General features: G+C 40.1%; 1 protein-coding gene across 6 annotated transcripts in view; it reads left to right on the forward strand.

Moving 5' to 3' along the window:
• The window catches only part of dock3 (dedicator of cytokinesis 3), a 48,024-nt gene that overhangs the window by 1,702 nt on the left and 23,208 nt on the right, over nucleotides 1-23,114 (forward strand). For 5 of the 6 annotated variants that reach the window (XM_032521873.1, XM_032521874.1, XM_032521872.1 and 2 more), the window contains exons 2-14: nucleotides 4,838-4,921; nucleotides 6,864-6,904; nucleotides 8,895-8,950; nucleotides 10,938-11,034; nucleotides 12,574-12,722; nucleotides 16,200-16,284; nucleotides 17,510-17,551; nucleotides 19,146-19,300; nucleotides 19,482-19,563; nucleotides 19,652-19,712; nucleotides 19,796-19,943; nucleotides 20,935-21,023; nucleotides 22,901-23,026. In XM_032521873.1, coding sequence (XP_032377764.1) covers nucleotides 4,838-4,921; nucleotides 6,864-6,904; nucleotides 8,895-8,950; nucleotides 10,938-11,034; nucleotides 12,574-12,722; nucleotides 16,200-16,284; nucleotides 17,510-17,551; nucleotides 19,146-19,300; nucleotides 19,482-19,563; nucleotides 19,652-19,712; nucleotides 19,796-19,943; nucleotides 20,935-21,023; nucleotides 22,901-23,026 — 1,215 coding nt within the window. The remainder of the gene's footprint in view (nucleotides 1-4,837; nucleotides 4,922-6,863; nucleotides 6,905-8,894; nucleotides 8,951-10,937; nucleotides 11,035-12,573; nucleotides 12,723-16,199; nucleotides 16,285-17,509; nucleotides 17,552-19,145; nucleotides 19,301-19,481; nucleotides 19,564-19,651; nucleotides 19,713-19,795; nucleotides 19,944-20,934; nucleotides 21,024-22,900; nucleotides 23,027-23,114) is intronic. The other variant, XM_032521875.1, reaches the window with a different exon arrangement.

Here is a 23,114-nt window from a genome sequence, read left to right on the forward strand (position 1 = left end):
ACACAAATATACACTTCGTTTGGAGGCATTACATTTGACATGATCGTATCATAACTACTGCCGAATGAGAGCCATTATATCAGCATTTATAGTGGATGTACAGTCATCTTATCGCATTCAGTCGATTGTATTGTCATCCACGCATCCATTTATCAACCATATAATCACTGCAGGGTTTTCAGACGTAAATATATCAGGGGTTTTAACAGGGAGGGAAGTAGTTTTGTCTGGGGGAAGCAACAGTTCGGCGCAGCCTCCGCGTCAGACAGTGCAGAGTGACCTGGCGCTGTCCACGGTGCTGATATGTGGCGGTGACGCTGTCCGTGGTGCTGAAATGCGGGGAAGCTGAGCCTCTTTGTACCTACACAGTACATACTGTACCTTGTAATACCAGCCCACATTACTCTAGTACAACCCCCCCCCCCCCCCCCCCCCCCCCCCCCCCCCCCCCCTTTGCCGTATTATATCGTAACAACATGGTTCAATATTTCTCCAACGTCATGTAAATGAAGCCCACGCTGCTATACTTTGACTGGCAATACAGCACCTTACATAAATAGCCTGTTAACATTTCCCCTCCCGCCTCATCTTTTGTTATTACTGGAACCATTTTGCATATTTCCCTATCTTATTAGCTTATTTTGTCATTGCCTGTAAATTGTCTGTCACCAATATTGCCATACACCAATATGAAACTGAGCTCTGGTCCGTCAGCAGCAAGCCAGGCCTTTCTTTTCCTCCTGTGCTGTTTTAATGGGCCCTATTTAAACAGGAAGCAGTTGGAGACCACCTTATGAAACCTTAATGTCTTTCTTAGAATCGCTGCCTATTCATTATTTTGTCTGTTTATGCAGGAAGTAATATTGGTTTGGTAATCACTTGAAAAGTGGCAGCAAAGGCCTGGATTGTATGTGTACTGTGGTGGTGCCCAGCTTTTCCCACTCTGGAACTGCAACTGATAATTATTTGAATCACCAATTAATCTAAAATTACGTGTTTTGTTTCTTGTTTAATATTTAATCGGTAACATGTCAAAAGTATCCCCAAATTGAACTCTCATTATGCAATACAAACAAAATATAAGCTAATTGTGATTTTGTAAATTGTAAATATTTGGATTTTAATTTAAAAAATGACAACAGATTTTCAAAATTATAGCCATTAAATCAATTCTTCTAAAGTCTTCTTGAAATGTCTTATTTGCAAATGAATCACTGATGGATGTTTCTTATATAAATAACAATATTGCAAGATATTCTTTACTCTTTTCTTGGAGAGAGCTCTGACTGTAAGTCAGTACCTGTCCACATAAGAGAGAGTGAAATGAGTCAGCCGGCTTTCTCTTTGGCCACATAGACGTTGTTCAGGCGCAAACTACTGTAGCAGTACATGAAATAATCACGCAGACTAGGCCACCATTATCTAAAATGGACAGCTCGAGGATCAAATGTGTTCACGGCAGAAAGAGAGATAGAGCTAATGTTCAACTGATAGTGGGATTAGAGAGATTTACGTAGCATTTCTCTGTGGATTTTAGCCATGATTTTAGTGGAAAGTTGCTCAGCTATATATCGGTGGGCCCTTCTTGGATTCATCAATCATAGGCTCACAAAGTTCATTAACACTGTAGTTTTCTGTACCTTAACTGCACATGAGCACTATAAACATACTTATATGTTCCATGTGTGATAGTCATGTACATGTTCATTTAAAAGTGCTTTATGATAAGATCATCATCTCGTAGCTACACAGACCCCTGCAGCTGTGTAGCGTGCCTAGTTTCTGTGTCACTGATTTGGAATCCGATATGGTAAAATGCTCCTCTGCCTCTGTGACAGAAATCCCTAGGTTAGCAAGATTTCAGCGCAGTAAATTGTCTGAGTGAGTGAATGTGCATTCAAGTCGTGCTGAACCACACGATTCAGTGGGCGAAGCCCAAAGACCGTTGTGTAAATTTTAACTTTGCTGGATCTGGGACAGGACTACTCAAGGAGGACCTTCATGGTCTTCATAATCACATTGCATTACTGAAATGGTTTAAGGAATAACTTGGTAAGCAGATCAGCTTCACTTGTACCAGTCATGGTTAAGACTGGAACTAAAAAGACGAAATAAACCCAATGAAATAGGTCATTTTCAGTTCTGCAGTATAGATGAGCACACTGTCCTCTTTAATCAAATGTTTCTCACTGCACTGGTGCTATGGGCATTCAGGTGTTTTAGCAAAAAATAGCAGATAATTTATAATCCATAGTGGTGTTTACTGGCAGGATTTTGATGACATCTCTCCTCTCTGCAAAATATTTCTCCCCTGTCTCTCTCTGATTCTAATACAAGGCCAGTCAGTAGGTCACACATGCTGTGGTTTAGGCTTCACTATATTACATATAGATAAGAAAACATTTTTTGAGACATGGCAGCATTTAATAATATTTACAGTGGAAAGTGATGTATGTCTCACTTCATATGTCGTAAAAGAACAATATGTTTAAAAAGAAGTGATAGCTTACTTATTGGATTTGGCTTGACCATAAAAATTACAGAGCATGACAGAAAACCGGAAAGTAAAGGGTGGACAAGGGAAATAGTAAAAATGTCACCTTGGAGATATTTGCGGATTTAATTTTATTTGTTGTGTTTGGTGTGCAGGAAATATGGCAGATAGCAAAGTCACAGTAACGTGACTTGAACACATTCAAAACTGAATAGTATTAGAGTTGCTAATGTGATGCAAGTATATGCTAGTGTGTGAACCAAGACCAGCCACTGCTCCCTTCCAAGATTTTAAAACTTATTTTACAGTTGTGCTCCAGTTTATGTCCACTCTCCTGAGTCTGAACTATGATGCCTGATACTCGGTGGGTGATATTCTGCCTATGATTATCAGTATTAGGTCACGCTGAGTGATACCATAGATAGTGGAAACTTCAATGTCATAACTTCTGCATAATGAAATAAAGGAATATTGCTACTTTTAATTAATTATTTTAAAAAAAGCTTTGCTTCTCCTTGCTGCCATCAAGTCACAACCAGATAACTCAAAGAATCCAGTCCCCATCATCTTGTTGTAAGGTTGCCACTTTTTAACTCTACTGTAAGAGCTGTAGCTTTTTAGACCTTTGATGAATTCAAGTGTTGTATGCCATGGCGTCATAGTGAAGGGAATACAAGTTCTGACAACCCAAAGCCCAAACTTAGTGGGCCCCCCTACAAGATCTGTGGTGATGTTTGATTTATGGATGAGTAGACATATATATTTGTCATAATGGAGGTGTTGTAAGGTGAGAGTAAAGGGGAGGACAGCAGGACCCTTCTCCTGGGCTCAAGCACCATACTTCTCACAAGTGAGTTACTGGTTACACAATAGCACACATAAGATGCCATGTGGACTGAATGCAAGTAAATAGAGGGACAGTCTGGACTGATGTACTATTTCTCAGAAGAAATGTTTGCTTTTGCCAACATTTTTCACTGCCGGTCCTGTCAGTCCTTCCAACATCCTACGTTCAACATGTTAAAGTATAAAGATGAATCTGCTTGGTTAGGTTTTGTGGATATGCTAATGCTCTGGATCTTTAAGACACAATGAAAGCGTGTTTACACAGCTTGGAGATTTTGTGAGGGTGGACTATGAAAATAGGAACCTGCTTGATGCGGCCATTTCTCTCAAACATGACAAGCTCATCTTGTTCTGACCTCCGGATTTAAGAATTTTCAAATGGTTTGAGTGCAGGTTTTGCAATTCAAATGAAATAGAGGCCATAAAGAATAACACTCTCACATAGGAAATACTCAACTCTGGTTCGAAAAAGGGCCCGAGGCAGACTGAAAAAGGTGACAAGATGGCTCTTTAAGTCTATCCATCTCTCTGACGCTAATACATGCCCAACACGCTGCTTGATTTAAACTCTTGTGCCATGCAGCATCCATAAGCTTTGCCATTTTAAAATGCCCAGATCCCTGCAGCAGGTACAGTGGAGAAATCCCTCCAGTTTGTAAATGATCTGTTGCTATAGTTACAAAAGCACAGGAACTGAGCACTTATTACCCTCAAACAGGCAATGGAGCCCAAGACCCTCCTCCTCTTCCTCCCCCTCACTGGGTCCCCTGGCTAGTTCATTAGCATAATGATTCACACCAAACTCTCCTTGAAGGGCCACCATTTGTAGGTTTTTGAAATCGTCAGTGGAACCCTGTCATTATTAAACACATGTGTCTTTACTGAGGCTTGTATATTTTATGTTACAGAGATGCACAGGTAAAAAAGCAGGCTCCAGAGGCCCTCCTATGACGAAGGCCTTTACTGTGGCGTCTATCCCCTAAGCATTAATAATGTAAATCACAGGGTGTTTATGTGTATGGTCTAAGACTGAGTGAGGCTGCATAAGCAGGTGGCATGGAAGATTTATGCTAATACCGACTTATGATAAAGCAGTGTTTACTACTTAGCAGTTTGTGTGGGCTCTATTTTGGGAGACAGTTCAATTAACTTAACATTCCACAAAAATTAGGCCGCTTAAGAATTAATTGCCTATTAAAATGACTACACACTTCAGGGTGGGAGCTTGTTTTCAGTTTGCTAAGCGGTGGTTCCTGTGTGACATTCTGTTTAGATGTTTGCATTAAACAGCTTATTAAAAGCCCCTCTACAAGCCCAAAGCACATGCTGTGGAGACACAACAGTGTTGGGAGGCACCTTTCTTAATCCGAGGTCACATAGATGAAACCAAGCGTTGATCTTTATCCGTATTGTAATATCTCATGACAGTCAACTCTCTAAAAGGTTGGATTTTTTCATCACTGCTGTCTCATGATTGTTTTCTTTTTATCTGCACAGTGATCTGCAACTTCCGGTCATCAATATGTCAGGCCCTGGTCCTGGAGATTGGGGAAACTGTACAGATTTTGGAGAAGAGTGAAGGTAAAAGAACTCAGAACACCTGTGACAATGCATACTTTTGATAAACAGGTAACAGTTATTGTTTTTGATTATTAATTATAGCAGATCTGTACTGCATAAAGATATGCAGGTATGCAAAGTTGACACTACTGTTATGTGGTGGTCATTTTCATCCAAGGCCTCAATGTCCCCCTTTTTATATGGGAATTTGTTTTTTTGCTGGCATTAAAATGTGGATACTTTTAGGCCAAAAAATAAAAAGAAATAATTTGGTATTTGTCAAACTTCATTGCATTCAGCAGAGGCTTGAAAGAGCATTTAGGCCTTTATGTTGCATAATTAGCTATTCTATAATTAGCTAATAAACTCCTGTAAAGATTCCTGTGAAGAAATGATCTATGCTGGTGCTAATTATAGGGAAAATAGAGGCTATGCTCTAAACCACATTTAAGTTAGTCTATTTAGTTCAGTTTACAAGCAGTTATTGATTTCCACATGAATTTTCTTGAAAGACCTGCACCATTTAAATAAAACTTAAAGAAAACATAACCGAAGCTAAATCGATAACTACAACATGGCAAATTCAAATAATTATAATATTGGACCTTCTTAGCTATAGTGTGTAACTTTTTTTTATATTAACGAACGTCCATTACATTCAAGCCATCGCCAAATGGGTTGATTCAAAGTTAATTAAGACTATGAGCTCCACAAAACTCTCTGTATTTCTCGGTATGGCTATGTTCAGAATATGGTGTCGTTTGGTGACTTTCGAGCACAGAAACTCCGGTATAGATAATTATCTCTTCTGAAGAGTCCATTATGTTTTTTAAATCCTCTGTGTCTGCATGATTACAGAAGGCTTGTGTCATGTGGATGCAACAACAGTGGTGTTGTCATTGCTTAGAATTCCTCATTGGGGCGAAAGAAACTAGGCACTATAGCTTTAAGCCCACGGTATTTTAAAAATCCTGCTTACAACACTGTTTTAACCACAAGCCCAGATTAAACTGCACTTGATGGCACAGTTTCATTTTGAACCAATGAAGGTCTTGAAACCTCTAGACAAACTGCAAACTATGAGAAATACCAGTAACAACACTAATCCTAACATACTGAGATAATTGTATGAAACATTTGTTAAAATGTAATCACATTGCTGTTTCAGTGCAGCCAGTGGTGTCTAGAGTTATATGTTATTTTTATCCATCACACTGGTTCAGTGATGTAGCAGAGCTAACTGCTAACTAACGTAACCCCTTCTAACGTTTCTGCTGCCACATAATATGTTTAATAGGTTGGGGCCAAAACAATACCCCATTATGGAGTATCTATTGGGGGTGGTAGTAGCTCAGTCAGTAGGGAGTAGGGTCACTTGTTCAAGTCCCCATACGGTGGACTGGTAGCTGCAGTGGTGCCAATTCAACTCATCTCTCCATTAGTGCATGTGTAGGTACTGAGCGTGTGTGTGTAATTCAGGCCTGTGTGTGTGTGATGTGTGTAATTACAACTGAGTGTAAATTGTAATTTCCCCTTGCGAGAAATTACAATTAAAGTAAACATTATTATTATGATTACATTATCCACAGCATCACTTTAAAAGCTAGGCTAGTCAAAGCAGCTAATGCAAGTTTGATAAGTAGTGTAGTAGTAATAGTAGTAAGTAGTAGTAATGGCATGGGAAGACAATATTTTTTACTATTATAGTTAACAGGTAAATATGAGTAAAATATATGGTTAAAAACCCTGTTAGCTATTGTTATAATGGCAGAGAATAACATTCACATTGTCATTTCAAGTACAAGCTGATTTGAGGTGTTGGAAAAAAAAGCTGGAACACTTCTTGTACCATGATACCAACCATCTTAGTAAAATGATGTAATGGCACATACTATGTACATTGGTTATGTGATTCACTGTGAGGAAGACAGGTTTTCTGATGTGCACTTTGCTCTTTCTTTAGGTTGGTACAGAGGCTTTTCCTCCAAGAAGCCTTCTATCAAGGTAATTACTTTGTAACAGCAGAATTCTATTCCTGCAGGCTGCATACAGTAGTATGCATTTAAATGAATTGATAGTGAACAAAACACATCACTAGACTCATATGTGACAAAAAAAACTATTTGGATATGGTATTTATAAATGTCTATGTGCACATTAATAATGCAGCAGACTATTAACTAAATACATATTTGGACAACCAGTATTTTATATAAGGTTAACTAGCATTTTTTTAAACACATGAAGAGTCGCCAAAACATCTGTAAAACTAGTTGTCTTGTAATAGAAAGTGGTCTCCACATGAAGCTGTTATACGAGGCTGATGCATTTTTGTGAATGATAATGTGATGTGAGAGATGAGCATCCCAGAAATAACTTCGCCTAGACAACAAAGACCTTAATGACTGATTAACTTATTGAATAGAACTTTGATTAGACAAAAATAGAAATCTCCTGACATGTATTTTCAGATGGGCTTTCATAAAGACATGTTTTACCCAAGTTGTTTTGACTTCACACACCACAAAAGCACTACATGTAGTATTATTTACAAATGGTGGAAAAAACTACACAGCAAATGTGATGACAAGAAAAGACAATATATAATAAAAGAGATACACTGTATGTGTATCACATTACATGCACACTATCTCTAGCTCTAACATTTATTTCAAATTGTAGCATGACACTTTAGAGATTATTTGAGCATCTTGGATGCACCACTCTATACACTTCTCTCTTGTGCAGAATCCTTTTGAAAATCCAAATTTTGTTTTCCTTTTAGCCAGCAGATGGTGCAAACAGTAATCTTAAAATCGTTCATTTTACCAAAAAATGCGATAAACATAATTAAATCCAAGTTGGTTAATTAACATAACATTAAATACATTGTTTTCTTTAGTGAATTCTGCAGGACAGACTCAACACACACTGTTTTATCTTTCATCAAGGCAGAAAGCAATTTGAGATGGGGGGGCTGGACGATTCAATCCAAACCTCTCACTTCACAGTTTGTGCATGCAGCATCATTATGATAAATCCGGCTCAGTAAGAAAAAAACATAGGTGCAGAACTCTGATTATACAACACTATCACTGCTGACAGAGATCAATACTCTGCACTGCAGTAAGTGGTTATTATATACCACTGACACATCTGCTTCCCAAATGATTGATTGTTTAGTAAAGACTGTTTATTATGGACTCCATCCTTTATAACCTGTAGCAGAGCTGGAGAATTAAATATCAACAATACAAACATTAGAGTCATCCGAACCATGAAACATGAGAGCGGCAGGTATTTTTCTGCTATTTCATAGGTCTACTCTGCTTTAAAATAAAATGTCAGAAGCTGAAGTGTTATGTGATGCTGCTCTAATGTTTTAAATCACACAAGCTGTCCAGTCCTGGTATATGTAGGTGTTAGTGGCTACATGCTGTCCTTCTCTACTCCCATCAGCTATTTACAGTTCTTACTAACACCCCTCCATTTTGTTATGTACTCTGCTGCCCACATTCAGTCGCCCCCGTACTCTCTCTGTGCTGAGAGAATTAGTTGTGCTCACTGTGGCCAATTCTTCACATCTGGCAGATTAGAATAAGAAAGATGAACTGCAAGGGTGGCGGTTGGCACCACTCAGTCTTGCATGCCCTTCCCCTGCTAAGCCAAGCCACAATAGGGCTCCTGCACATTACTCTGCCTCTCGTCTTTGTAGTGGTGCAAACGGTATCCTTTTTTTTCCGTTGCATGGCAGAAAATGTCAGCACATAGCGATGCAGAAATTGTCTAAATACTAAAGGAATGATCTTGCGTTTCCTTCAACATATAATGTGTTGCCAGCAGTATTGCATAATCCTAACTCCACACAGTTTAGGTCGTTCTACCTAATAACAGAAACACAATACTGTATGTTTTGGTTACATGTAGCAGGAGGATTACAAATGTGATCCTGTCCCACTCAGTATCATCTCTGCTCTTTCTTCTCTGTCCACAGGGTATTTTCCCAGTCAGCTATGTCCACTTGAAAAAATCCACAGTGACCAACAGAGGGTGAGTTGTATGATGAAGTGTTTTGATTTGAGCTTGCACAGTATCATAATTAGGGATGTACTTATTCAACTTAAAAAAAAAGTACTTATAAGATAAGTATTGACAGAGCATGACAATCTGATGATCCATTCTTCAAGACAATTTCCATGGGACAGCTCCTGACATGCTTGCACACACTCTCTCACTCTCACACACACACACACACACACACACACACACACACACACACTTCACACACACACAACACAAACACACCAAAACACACACACACAACACACACACACACACACACACACCACACACACACACACACACACACACACGTATGTACGTACACAAGTGAGTGGCGGTCATCTACCGTTTCCGTCACAAAAGCCGACCACGGGTGTAGAGGCCAGAATAAAGAAAAAGACAAAAACAGGCAGCAAAGCTCTTTATCAGCCTAAACTCATGGATGTTAAATCTGCAGACTGGGAACTGTGGCTCAGTGTGGACTGGGAGTTTGCTTTTATTTCACCACCCTACAGTTGAGCTACCAAATAGCTTGAGGACTCTCGTTTACACTCAAACAATTAAAAGCGCAGGCTTGGAAATTAACATTATTATACTCCTTTGCTCGAGAAGCTGCACTTGTGCTGTCTCATGAGGTTAATGAGGTGAAACACCTACTGCATATCTGTAGTTCTCCCAAAGCATCCGTGCCACAGACAATCACCCTGACTCATGTGCTATGGAGGGGCGATTCTTTGCAGAATAGGCCAGAGCTTAGCGAGCAAAGCATACAATTTCACAAGAGATCTAACCTTTGGTTTAATGTTTCCCCGTGAGTGTGGTCACACAGGAAGGATGTGCACTACCTCTGTTCCTTCCTCTGTTACCTCTTTGTCACTTCATAGCTTCTTTAAAAAGCTGACTTGAAGCAGTGACATTAAGGCATCTGGTTTTGTATGTGTGAATATTTGTCAGTTTTTGACAAGTTACCTGAAAATGTAATCATTTACACGTTACATACTATTCATTTAAAAAAGTAATTCCATTGCTTATTACTTAACAGAAGAAATCCGTTACATTACTTGCCCGTGGGGACTAACCGAGTCCCTGAACCAAGTTACTCATTTCGCCTCACAGCAAGAGGATTCCGGGTTTGAACCTACTGGCTGGCTTTAGTAGCCTGGGAAAACCCTAACAAACCTATGTCAAATTTGAGATTTGCATGTCAGTCTGGCCAAGTCTGGCCAAGAGTCCACTCAAGCCCATTTCCAATTTTTCCAATTTGAGACACCAACTGTTGAGGCGGGCTTTACATGATTACAGTAGTGCAGCGACGGCAAGCAGCGTTTTGGTTACATTCAACATGATGGCCACTGAAGCGGAGCAACTTGTTGATGCAGTTAATGCCGCTGTTGCTGCTACGTCACCCGGATCGTTGGTCTGATTGGATGAAGGACTATCCAATTGCACCCAGAGACTTTTGAGCGGCATCCGTTGGTGATGCCCCTTTGGAAATGAGCTGTGAATGAACCTTCCCCAGACCCACTCTCAGTTACAACTGTGAAGGGTCTGGTGTCAACCAGGGTACAGCTTTAGCCCTTCTGTGTGGAGTTTACATTTGTTCCCCCAATTTTAGCGTGGGTTTCTCTGCATTCTTTGGCTTCCTTCCACAGTCTGAAGACATGCAAGTTTGGTTAGTTGTTGACTCTAAATTGCCCGTATGTGTGAATTAGAGCTATGATCAGGCCTTGAACCTGTATGGTTTCTATCCATGGCTGACCTGTACCTGAACCACAACAGCAGGTTTTGGGTAAATCAATCCCAAATAAAAACACAGTCTCTGACATGCGCCTTCTCAAATGCCCAGCACAGTAACTGTCATAATATGCCATATTAAAAAAAAGATTGTAAAACTTTTCTCCACATTAATCAAAGGTGTGACATGTGTGCATGATTGTGTGGACTCACATTTGTGTACATGTTTCTTTTGCTGCAGGCTGTGCGAGACGGTGGTGCCCCTCGAGGACCCTATTATCACAGAGACCACCTCCACACTGCAGGAATGGGGGGTATTGTGGAAGCAGCTCTATGTGGTCAGTGGCACTATAATAATACATCACATTCATCTTAAAATATACCTCAGGCAATACACGTGAGACTGATTCTAACATTACCAATTTCCAAGGGAGTTGGGAGAAAAACAGGTTTTACAAAAAGAAATTAGATTCATCTTTGTTTGATTTGTATCCTTTTAAAGGGCTATGGTTGAATAAGCGTGTCCAGTATGTCTTTCTTTCCTTCCCCTAATTAGACACCTGGTATAACCAGAAAGTATGGTGAACAGCTTACAGAGATACAGCCCAAAGTATGCAGTGACAGCTCTTTAAGATATTTCCCCATAGCATGTCGTTCTGACTGTCACCCTACATTTTCATATACTATCTATGCAGGGGGAAAAAATGGGGGTTGGGCACAGATAATGGCCTACAGATCTGTCATTTGCAATTTCATGCTGTGTCATTCAGCCATTGATTGATTTAAGCCTGCCTCTCATAGTTTCTACATCATCTTAAGATCCAGCTCTGCTCGCCACCTTCAATCAGCCTTTTCTTGCTGGCTAAAAGTGATTACTGGAAACCTAAAGCATCCTTAATCCTGCTATGTGTTGAGGGGGCAGGCTGAAGAGGTTGGTAGGGTTTGGAGTTTGGAGCTGAGTGGATTTGTTGTAGAGCTGGCAGCAAGTTTTTACATAACCTCTCACTGAGGACTGCTCATGCTCTGAGCAACTAAGGAGCCAGTGGCATTGATGTGGTGATGTAACTTCCTCTGAAGCTCAACTAATGTGAAGCGCTGATTTAACAGTGCTCGTTTTGGTGCTCACCCCCTGTGTGATATGGGCCATGTTGCCACAGTTGCATCCACAATAATAGCATGTAGCATTGGCAAGATGTTAATACATTTTATCTAATTGTTGCCAATTAAGTCATGGTATTACTTCGGGGAGCAATGGCCTAAGCATAACTGCGTATCTGTTATAATGTACGTATTTAGCCCCGTAAGGGCTTATCAACCCTGACAAAAATCTTAGTTTTTCAGCAGCCTTTGAGAACATGCAGTGTTTATCCTCATTAAATTTACATCGGCATAGTGGCAGTGCTTAATATTCGCATTTATGTAAACAAACCTGGTGGTGGTAATGTGATAATGTGGGCGTGTCATGCCATTAGGGATAACAGAAAGTGTCGGAATTAAAGGTGTTGTCCTTGGTCTTAGAAAAATGGTGATGAAATGCATTACCATGAGGTGGTAAAAGTAGACTTGCAAAAGGAATTTATTTTTTGTTTCATTAACAAAAGCAGTGGGCTTTAAATTTCAGTATTTGTTCTGCTACTTGCACTGGCTGGCAGAAGGGGTTAGAACGTGATATTTGTCTTAATCATACCTTAATTGAATGCAAAATCAATCATCAAAGTCTAAACCACCTTTATGTACACTCTTGTTTTTCTCACTTTCCAGCTTTGTAGTTGTAGCCTACTACTATACAGTTATAATATTTCTTAACCTTTACATAAATGCTGCAGAAGAAGGAAATCACATTTCTTAACCAAGTCATTTTTTGGCTGCTCCAATAGAAACACAAGGTGGATCTATTTCATAAGCTGCGTCATGTGATGAATGAGCTCATCGACCTGCGTCGGCAGCTGATCCAGGGTCACCTCGCTCAGGACCAGACTCGTGAGATCAAGCGGCACATCACTGTACGGCTTGACTGGGGCAATGAGTGAGTTAATCTTATACTGAGTGCATTGTATTGATATTGGCTACCAAAGAAAAGACTATGTCTTTGGCACTGGAAAGATCTACAACACTGGATGAGTGGGTGCGAAATAGCATCCTCTATGATGTGATTTTATGGTCATTTAGCAGATGAGTGAATCTCAAGCGGCTTAAAGTCAATGCACATCCCCCGGAAGGAACTGTAAAGCCATATTCCTACTGTTGCCAGTTTTAAACTCCATCCAGCGGAGTCGTGACAGGCATCCATAACAGAGATAAAGATGTGAGGGCTCTAGTTCGGCCAAGGAAGAGCTTTATGTGGAGGGGCCATCTGTCACTTTAATATAACATTCATTGCACAATTTCAGATAAAAGTACACAGATTGAACTATGTGTGTCAATGAAAAAAACCAACCTCAGAACTGGAGCAAGAATTCACTGTGTTTTACTCACCATGTGTGTTGAGGTCAGTGCTCTGTTGTGCACACTGATCTGAGAGCTGTAGTGGTCTAATTTCACAGTCATCAGAGCAGCGCTGATAGTACTCCATGATTTGAGGCTGCACAATTTTGCTTAAATGAAAGGTTACAGCATGTTATACAAGAGCATGAATCAGAACTGTAAGGAAACAAAGTACATTTAGTTGCTTTTACTGCACTACTGTACTCAACCTCTTTAATCCCACAGACTCTTCCCATCCCAACAAACTCATGTTGAGTGGTTAAGACTTTTCAAACCCATGAATCCCAATTCCACCAAGAGAGCCAAGTGTTTCCGAAGTTGCCAAAAATGTCTAATGGACAAGACTAATCTTTAATATCTGTTGAATGTGACGGTGCTGCCATGAAAAATGTAGTTTTCTGTTTCAAATATTTCATTCAGTATCAGTGATACATCAAACTGTAGCTGGAGTCCTGGAGCAAACGGATACATATCACAGTTTATACAGAAGTTAAAATGGTTATAAGTTATACTGGTTATACTTTTCTTTTTTGTTGCATTATATTTAAACCTTATATTATATATAATTCACCACACCATAATTCATTATTTTGTCAATTTTGTACTCTATTCATCTGACAACTGATTGTTTTTCAAATCAAGGTCGCGTGAGGTATTATATAGCATTTACATGCTGTAATGTTAAAAACACACTTTATCTTTCTCATACTGTCCATTGCTGCTGCTCCTGTAGCGCCTATCTCTTTAACAACATTGACAGCCAAAATTACATCTGTTACAACTAGTGCTGTCAAACAATTAAAACATTTAATCATGATTAATTTCATGAATGTCATAATTAACTCGCAATTAATCACAATTAATCGCACATTTATATCTAAATGTCCCTTGATTTCTTTTTGTCACATTATTTTTTCTCATTTTAATGCTCTTATCGAAAAGTGGATCAGCTCGCTTTGTGCAAATCCTTTTTTTTTTTTTTTAAACAACATTGGCATAAAGCCTACTGTAGTGTTCAATTTCACGCGTAACATTCTCACTTGGAGCAGTCATTCACACTTGGAGCTAATAATCTCTCACACAGTGTAACACTGACCATCAATTAGAAAAAGGGTGAACAAAATACTTTGACCAAGGGGCGGAGAATTGGCATCAGCTGTGTGCTTGGCCATCAAGTGATATTTCAGACTGGACGTGCTACGATGATAGCTCACTTCACAACGACAAAACACACAGATCACTTTGGTCTTGTCAATAAAACCATTTGGTCACTTTTAGAAAGTAAACTTTCCTTTCAGAATCTTATTGGCGTCCATTTCGGCGTCTGGCGCTCGCCGTCCACTCAAAACGTAATGTTACTAGTCTTTGGCTGGCTCGCAAGCCCAAACAAGTGTGTGTGGCGTGCCTGTTGTTTTGTTTCCGGTCTAGCTAGATCCGGTGTGGTGTTGTAGTTTTTCTAATGTTACCAGTTGTTGCAAAAGCATGTGAAAAGAACTACAAAGTTTGTTAGGCCAATAAGAACGTTAATCTAGCGATAAAAAATTGAGGCCGTTGAAAATGGGTTTGCATTTACGTCGTTAATAACGCGTTTAACTGACAGCACTAGTTAATTCAATTCAATTCAATTTTATTTATAGTGTCAATTCATAACCAGAGTTATCTAAAGACACTTTACAGATAGAGTAGGTCTAGACCACACTCCAGAATTTACAAGGACCCAACAGGTCTAGTAGTTTCCTAGTTACAACTGTTAGCATGTAGCTACATGGAATAATGTTACACCGCAGCTTTAGTTTAAAAAAAAAAAAAAAGTAGTAGTTGTTCCTACCTGGATCAGATGACCAATCATAGAAGGCTGGCCAAGCGTTACGTAACAGATAGCCGACAGTAGAAAAAAACAATTAAAACCGGAGCGTTCAGAACAGTTGGAAATCTGAGTGTTTTTGCTCACGGGGATTTCTCTGCAATACGTTTAACTTATTATTTTAACATGAAAATCCAACATTTGTCACCTTTAAAACACATCTAATGGTAGGCCTAATTATGATAATAATACATATACTCATTATGCAGGATGGCTCCTTTTAGTGATGTACATAATATACATTATATCATTGATTATTTAAACAATGCATTAACAACAGTTTTTAATGTTGCAGGTACATTCAAAAACTTTAAATACTGATGTGTTGTTACTAAATGAATGATGTTTGATAAAGTTATCCTGTGTTTTGTATGTAAAACCTTTTGGGAAATTTTGGGAAATACGCCTATTACTCTTTATATCTTGGCCCTGAGCAGTTGCCAGGCAACCAGCAAGTCTCAAGGAAGGGACTGTGCTTAGCTAAGAGATAGTCTAGCATATAAACCCCCCAGTAAAACAGCAGTTGTTTGTATGGATTACACAAGCAAGATATAATGTGCAAATTAGTGAGCTTTAGAGGTGCTGGTAGACACATTTTGTTATTTTCAGACAGAGCCAGGTTAGCTGTTTCATCCTGTTTCCAGTTTTTTTGCTAAGCAAACTGTCTTAATATTTACTGTGGGCGGTATCAATCTTCTCATCTAACTCTCTAGCAGAAAGCGAATAAACATATTTCCCATTCTTATGACATAACTAACTATAAATGTGTGTGTATATATATATATATATATATATAACTATAGATGTCAGATAAAAGTAAAAAGTGTGTTTTTTTTCATCTGAAAAGGGTGTAAAGTACAATGTAGCATGTAACAGAAAAACTATTATTAGAACAGTTCTCAGGTAAATGTAAAACAGCATGTTTACAAAGATTTGGATAAATTACAAAGTTGATTGAGACACGTCTCTTATCATCTTGTGAGGTGAAAAAGAACACCAAGATGTTATGCACAAGCGCAACATTTGATTCACTTCCACTAAAAGTTGAAATGCGACATTGTTTGACTTAGAACCTCGTTGTATTTAAAAAATATTCCTTTCTTCACTACTGTTTTTTCTTCCTTGTCATACACCCCTAACCCCGTTTCTCACCAGACACCTTGGCTTAGACCTTGTTCCCAGAAAAGAGTTTGAAATGGTGGATCCAGACCAGATCAGCGTATCAGAGCTACACAAACTGGTATGTTGGGTGGGAGTATTTTTGTAACCAGTGCATGCTGTACAAATTCAACTCATTAATTATTGAATACGATACAGTATTATTTGAAGGATAAAAATGCTATTGCTATCTACTGCAATGACTCAAAGATGCTGTGTTTACCCACTATGGACTTTTTGTGAATCTTTGCATTGCACAGCCTGTTTTTGCATATAAGACTGTGTTGTTGGATGTGTAGGGAAGTGTGAATGTACCGATTATCAAATCATCCATAAGAAGGTGACTCACAAGAGAGTGGAATTCAGCTGTTGGAGCTGCCTTATGCAAACTGTTCTTTACGCTTATCCGACCGCCATATTGTGTTCCTTTTCTTGCATCACGTGACTCTCACAAGCATGATTGCCAGCTAGTAATGCAGACATAATGCAAAGTGACATTCCCAGGTGAAGCTGCGGAAAAATACATACAAATACATTTTTTATTATTATTTTTAAAAAGTTTGGTTCCTTTAATCGAACAAAGAAACTAGAGGCATGTTTCTATAAGTAAATATTTAAATGTATTTGGGCTTCAGTTACATGGAGCTTTCAAATGTACACACACAGGAGACTTACTGAAGCAGATCCAATTTTAGAAATATGTGATTACAGCACAGATGTTATGAAATCAACTGTTATACTGCTGGATACTGTTAGGAGGGAGATCCTTTCTGGTCAGAAGTTGAATCTCCATATGCTGATCAAAACACTCTCCAACTGCCCTGCAGCCTCCAATTATCCCAATGCTATGTTTTTCAGCTTTGCGCACAGAATGTTTGTGCACTAAATGCCTTGTCCAGAAACAACAGCGTAGCTTTTCCTTGCCAAAAAGCAGCCTGAATCTGTCGATGAAAGTGAGCTTGTTTTTGGCAGGGCACAAGGCCTTGGCACCTCTTCAGGTAGAGGAGTAGAGGAGTTCTTTTAGGCTGCTAACCAGAGAGGTGTGTGTGGGCGATTCTGGCTCTGTCCTTTCCTCTCCCACACTCTCACGTTTTGCCTCATGTGGGCTTCTTTTAGCGCCACAGTAGTATAGCCGCTTGGCAATGTGCTTAGGTGAAATTTTGTCATATTTGAAGCATCGACCAAAGCATCGCTCAGGTAGTGTGTCTGAAGCTGCTATAAGGTAAATAAGTTCAATGCAGTGTGGGAGAGTAAAGAATGGACTGACTGATCTGATATCTTTCCTTTGAACTTCACTCTTTTTTTAGCATATATCCAGCAGACACTGTGGTCAGCAAAGCACAAACCAGGTATGGTAATTTAAAGCATTTCATTTACAAAATCACCAGAATCTTTCATACTTTGCCAGTCTCTTCATCTCTCATTTCATATTTCTCCCTGCACACGCTGCACCAAATGAGTGTTGTAAAGTCAGGGCACTCTGGCTCTGACACTATCCCATTTAGACTTGGTGATAGGAATTTCTCTAATTGCACTGAGGACTTAATACGAGCTTGTAGGGTTAAAAATGACATTGCGTCACTGCCATGCTCCTCAAGAACCTTACACCAATGCTGCCAGAGTGTGAGCGTTGATTCCCACTGGGACCACATATGCCCCAAGATGTGTGCCAACAATATAACATTGAAATCCCACCAAGCAGTGGCGAAGTGATGGTTGCCTCAATAATTACATTTTTCTTAGGCTGGGAGGCGTGTTCATGTGTTTCATGCGGGAAGAAATTCTTTGTAACATAGGTCAACATGTCATAGGAATCTGTTTACTGATTGGCTGCAGGTATTATCTGGCCACAATATGCTGCAAAAAGTTAAACTATCCCTTCAATGTATCCTTTGCATTCCACTTCCGGGATTGCTCCGGTGCTGCAGGAAATTCCACCGGATGTATGCATTTTCCGTTTCCTCCCGCTTTCTTTGTGTTGGAATCTTAAATTCTGTGGATTAATGAGGACTGCTGTTAACTGCTCCTCAGATCTCTGCAGGGTAAATTGAGACAGCTAGCTAGATTAGCTGTCCAATCTGAGTTTTCTCTCAGACAACTATTTTCCAGCGGCTCTGAGCGGAGTTTAGCACCGGTCATGACGATTCTGATTGGTTTAAAGAAATGCAATGTTTTCCTCCCATCCCTGAATGCTATGTGAAGTCCCAGACTCTCCTTAAGCGCGCTTTGGAGGAGGGTCTGACAAAGCAAGACTAAACTATACCTTACCTTAGTTTGGCTGCATTTTACCGCAAAATAAAATGGCTGCAGCTTTCTTTAGACATTGCATTGCAGCTCGCCGCTGACTGCACTTCGCAGCTGATTGGTGTGTCTTCGGCGTAAAGCTCTAATTATAGAGCTAATAAGCCTCTTGTAAAACAATGTGTCGTTTGTACACTTTAGTTTGTTACGGTTTAGACAAACAAGATCAGACATTAGTTACTGAACTTTAGAGGTGCTGGCATGTGAATTGTGTTACTCGGAGTTTACTAAAGTAAAGATAGCTTCTTCTTCCTGTTTCCAAGCCTTTGTGCTAAGCTAAGCTAACCGGCTGCTGGCGGTTGCTTTAATTTTCAACTCTAGGCATATACATAGAAACGTTTACTTCACAGGAATGCACCCTCCCTGCATCCCCTAACAACAAATACAGACCCACCAGTGATACATTTTTCTATCATTCATTCATCATTTCTTGTAACCTGCATGTTTACTGAGTCAACTGTAAATAGCATGTACATGTGACAGGATGGAATACACTGTAGAGCACATATCAAGTAATTATTCACCCCTTACAGTACCCCCAGTGATCTGTTAAATAAGCTATCTATACAGAGTGGCAGGGACTTTGCCTCTCTCGCAGGAAGGACCTGTTTTGTTAGCAATCACTTTCTTCTTTGTTCCCAGAGTGATAGCACGAGACAGCGCCATGGTGACGGTTGCCGTGTCCCTGTGTCGCACCACCTCTTCATTAATCTGAAGAGCTTTACTTACAACAGCATCAGCGAGGATGCAGACGTCTTCTTTTTTCTGTATGACACTCGCGAGGCCAAACAGATCAGGTACACACAATAGCCCCGAATGATCCCACGATGCAAGAGCAAGAAAAACAGAACATACACACACACACAAATACACACTATCATTACTACCACATTTACACACTATCTCTGTCCAGCAGATTGACTGAGGCATTCTGTGGTTGTCAGACACTCTCAAACTGTGAACTCGCTTCTTTTGCAGTGAGAAGTTCATGGTAAAACTGAACAAAAATGGAGGCCCAAAGAATCCAGAGAAGGTTGATCGTCTGTGTGCCCTCTTCACGGTAACATGTTTTCCTTCTAGACATACATATAAATACTCTGTATTTCAACACTTAAAGGAACTTTTTTTTTAATCCCATTTTACTTTAGGACCTGAGCAGTAAAGACTTGAAGAGAGACCTGTACATTGTTGCACATGTCATAAGAACTGGTAAATAAAGTGCAGTCTTTAATGTCAGAGGTTTTTGATTTTAGTGCTCATTCTTAGCGCGTCCCTCTCCTTTTTGTTTCCAGGTCGTATGCTGCTGAACGACTCAAAGAAAGGCCCACCTCATGTGCAGTACAGAAGACCTTATGGCTGCGCGGTACTCGCCATGAGTGATGTTTTCCACACCATCACAGACCTCAAAGAGGAGAAGGACTTTGTGCTCAAAGTTTACACGTGAGTATGAATGTCAAGCTCTTCTACTTGATTATGAATGCAGTAGCAAAAAAAAAAAGAATTTGCTTGCATTTGAAGTGTGAAACAGAATACAATCTGTATCCAGCCGTCAGTGTAATTGCTCAATAGTTGCATGACTTCTGTTAGAGTTGAATAGTTTATTCAGTGAGGTGTGAATGTATGAATGTTCTGCAAATGTTGGGCATGCATGACAACGTAGTGCTTCAGTGTTGATGGCTGGTGTGTTTTGACCAGAATGATAATGATGTGTCCTCTGAAAAATCAATAGCTGGTCACCCCGGGACCTTGGCGATAGGGCACTTGGCGTGTTGTGAATCTGGCTGCTTCTGTTAGGCTTCGCCACAGAGAGCCACTCCTGTATGCCGGCCAACCCAGTGAACGAGGGAGACACAGAGAGGGAGAGGGGAAGAGACAGAGAGAGATGACACTTAGATAATTGAGCAAAGTTAGAGGACAAAGAAGAATAAAAAACACCAAGCTCAGCATTTTCTCTTGTCAGTCAACAGCTAGAATGTCTCCTTGTGTGGGCACTGTCCTCCTCAGCAACCACTCCGGGTCAGAGGTCATTCATACACTTTGCCATCCTGTTGTATGTATTGCTCTGCTGAGGCGAGGAGCTCTTCCCTTTAAAAAGCAAGCAGTGATTCAGTGCTGAGCTGCCTCCAAACTGTCGGCTCCTGTAACGCTCCAGTCTGTGCATTTCCCCATGCCATCCCAGGGGCCTACAGGCCCACAGTAATGAAAAAGGCTGGTAGAGAGCTGGCTGTCAGGTTTGCTTAGTGAGCTGTGCATTTGGGCTAATGTGCTGCTTGATAGCACCTCCCCCTGCTGCTACCTTTTCTCCAGGAGTAAATCGGCTCTGGGACACATGCTGTTCATGTAGTTCCCATGCACACAGTCCCGACCCCTCCATCTGGACCCACTAATGGGTGCGTTGTTAACAGCCCTACCCAACTGTCTTTCTCTCCAGATGTAACAATGAGAACGAGTGGTACCAGATACAGGAGAACATAATTCGCAAGTCCAACACAAAGTACTCCGCTCCCAGCACCAACTATGGTAAATATAATGTCTCTACTGGTCTGTTATCTGTTTGGTCTCCCCAGGATTATAGATCTGCACCTTTTTCCCTAGACACACTGTCTTGGTGAACATGCTGTCTACAGTTTTTAAAGGGAACTAGTTCCTTCATAGAAACTAGTTCCAAAGACAATTGTGCCCTGCAAGGTCTGTTGATTATTCTGAGAAAACTGGACAGGAAATGTATGTTTCTAAAGACACGTTGCTATTAACGACTATATCAAATCAATACAACTGAAATGATTAACATTATCCCTCAGACCAAGTGCATTTTCTTTTGTGTGTGAATAGTGTAGGGTTCATATGATCATGTATACCATACTGAGCTAACTATCCCTAAACACCTCAGGTCATTGGTGCTAGTTTTGTAAATTAAGTATTCGATTAACAGGCATCTGAAGCACCTTGTTTCTTTTCAAAAATAAATAGTTCCACATTTGACATTTTTGCTTTTCTTTCAGAGGTGAAAAGACTGATTCTGCTCTCATAGTCGGTATAGCAAAAAAGATGCTAAAGGCAGTAGTCAGTTAGCTTAGCACAAAGTTTAGAAACAGCTTGCCTGGCTCTGTCCAAATGTTTAAATTACATATGCCTACCAGTACATCTAAAACATATTAATTATATCTTTTTTTTGTTCCGTACACAAACAGAAGTGTACAAGGCTAAACTTTGTGGTTTTACAGAAGATTATGTGAGCGGAGGATTTTTTGACGTAAGCAGTGACTCCTGCTCCTGGCCAAGAAATAGAAATTGGCCTTAGCTAAGTTAATTGACTTCTGGCAGTAGCTTCACATTCAAAGGACAAAAAAGAGAGTGGCATCAAAATTGTCATCTAAAAATAAATATGGCTGCAGCTTATTTTCTTGATTAATCGTACTAATAGTTCCCAGAGCCCTTAGTGACTTCTTCAGTGTTCTTGTTTTTCCTGATCTGTCCAAAGCCCATCAGTGTTCAGTTTTACACCAAAGAAGAAGACCACGAAAACCAGCAAAATGTTCATTTGTCAACCTGGAACCTGGAAGAAGGGAATTTCAGAGCTGTATTTTTGTTTAAAAAATGACTTTGTGAAATGATGATGAATCATAATTGTTTGCTTATTATTGATCAACGGACCAATTAATCAACTACGCGTTTCTGCTCAGAAAGTAAAGAAGCATATTTTCCAAAACGTCAAACTATTCTTTTAATACCCCTCCAATTAATTTATCGAAAAATGTTTTTTACAACAAAAGAATAGAAAGTATGCCCTGATATCTTTGAATGTCAATCAAAATTGCTTCACAAAATACCACCCACTCCTAACTGTCACTAACCACCTGAAGGAGAAAACAAAGCAGCTCGCCATTTGGTTAGCAGCTATGAAAAGATAATGCAACTCACTTTGTGTCTTTATTATACAATCTTACTGTGTGAATTTTTCAAAATGGCCTTACTGTAAGCGTGAACTCTCCTAATTCACTATTATTTCTCTTTTTTATGAGCATCTCACAGTTTGATATATGACTCATGCCCCACAAAAATCTGTCACTAGATTTGTGCCTTATCTTTCCTTGCTTCTATGCGTAATTCCACTACACTCTTTCTCTTCTCTCCCGCTGTTGTCCCTGGCTCTGATCACGTCTCTCCATCCACTCTTGTGTCTGTCTTCTCCTCCCCCACATTCTGACTAATGTCCTTTAAATACCCCTCCCAACTCCCTTCTTATTCATCTCATCCCTTTCTTTTCTTTAATTTGACTTTCCTCCCACAACCCCACACCATTACATTTGCCCTTTCCCCCTATTTACATGCATGCGCACACGCACATGCACACACACACTCAAAAACTCAACCCTCCCCTCCTTTCCTGCCCCCAGGCCTCATCATTTCCCTGCAGCTGCTGCGGGGTGAGCTGGAGCAGATCAGACGGGAGAACCAGGCTGTGTTCAACAGGGCCCTGGCACTCACACGCAAACTGGGTTTCCCAGATGTCATCCTGCCAGGTAAGGAGGCAAAGAGCAGTGGGCAATAATGTGGACAGAGAGGTTCAGGGAGTTGGAGACTCAAGGCCAGATGGCTTGGAGAAATGAA

Source organism: Etheostoma spectabile, chromosome 7, assembly GCF_008692095.1.
Source record: "Etheostoma spectabile isolate EspeVRDwgs_2016 chromosome 7, UIUC_Espe_1.0, whole genome shotgun sequence".
Lineage (NCBI taxonomy): Eukaryota > Metazoa > Chordata > Actinopteri > Perciformes > Percidae > Etheostoma > Etheostoma spectabile.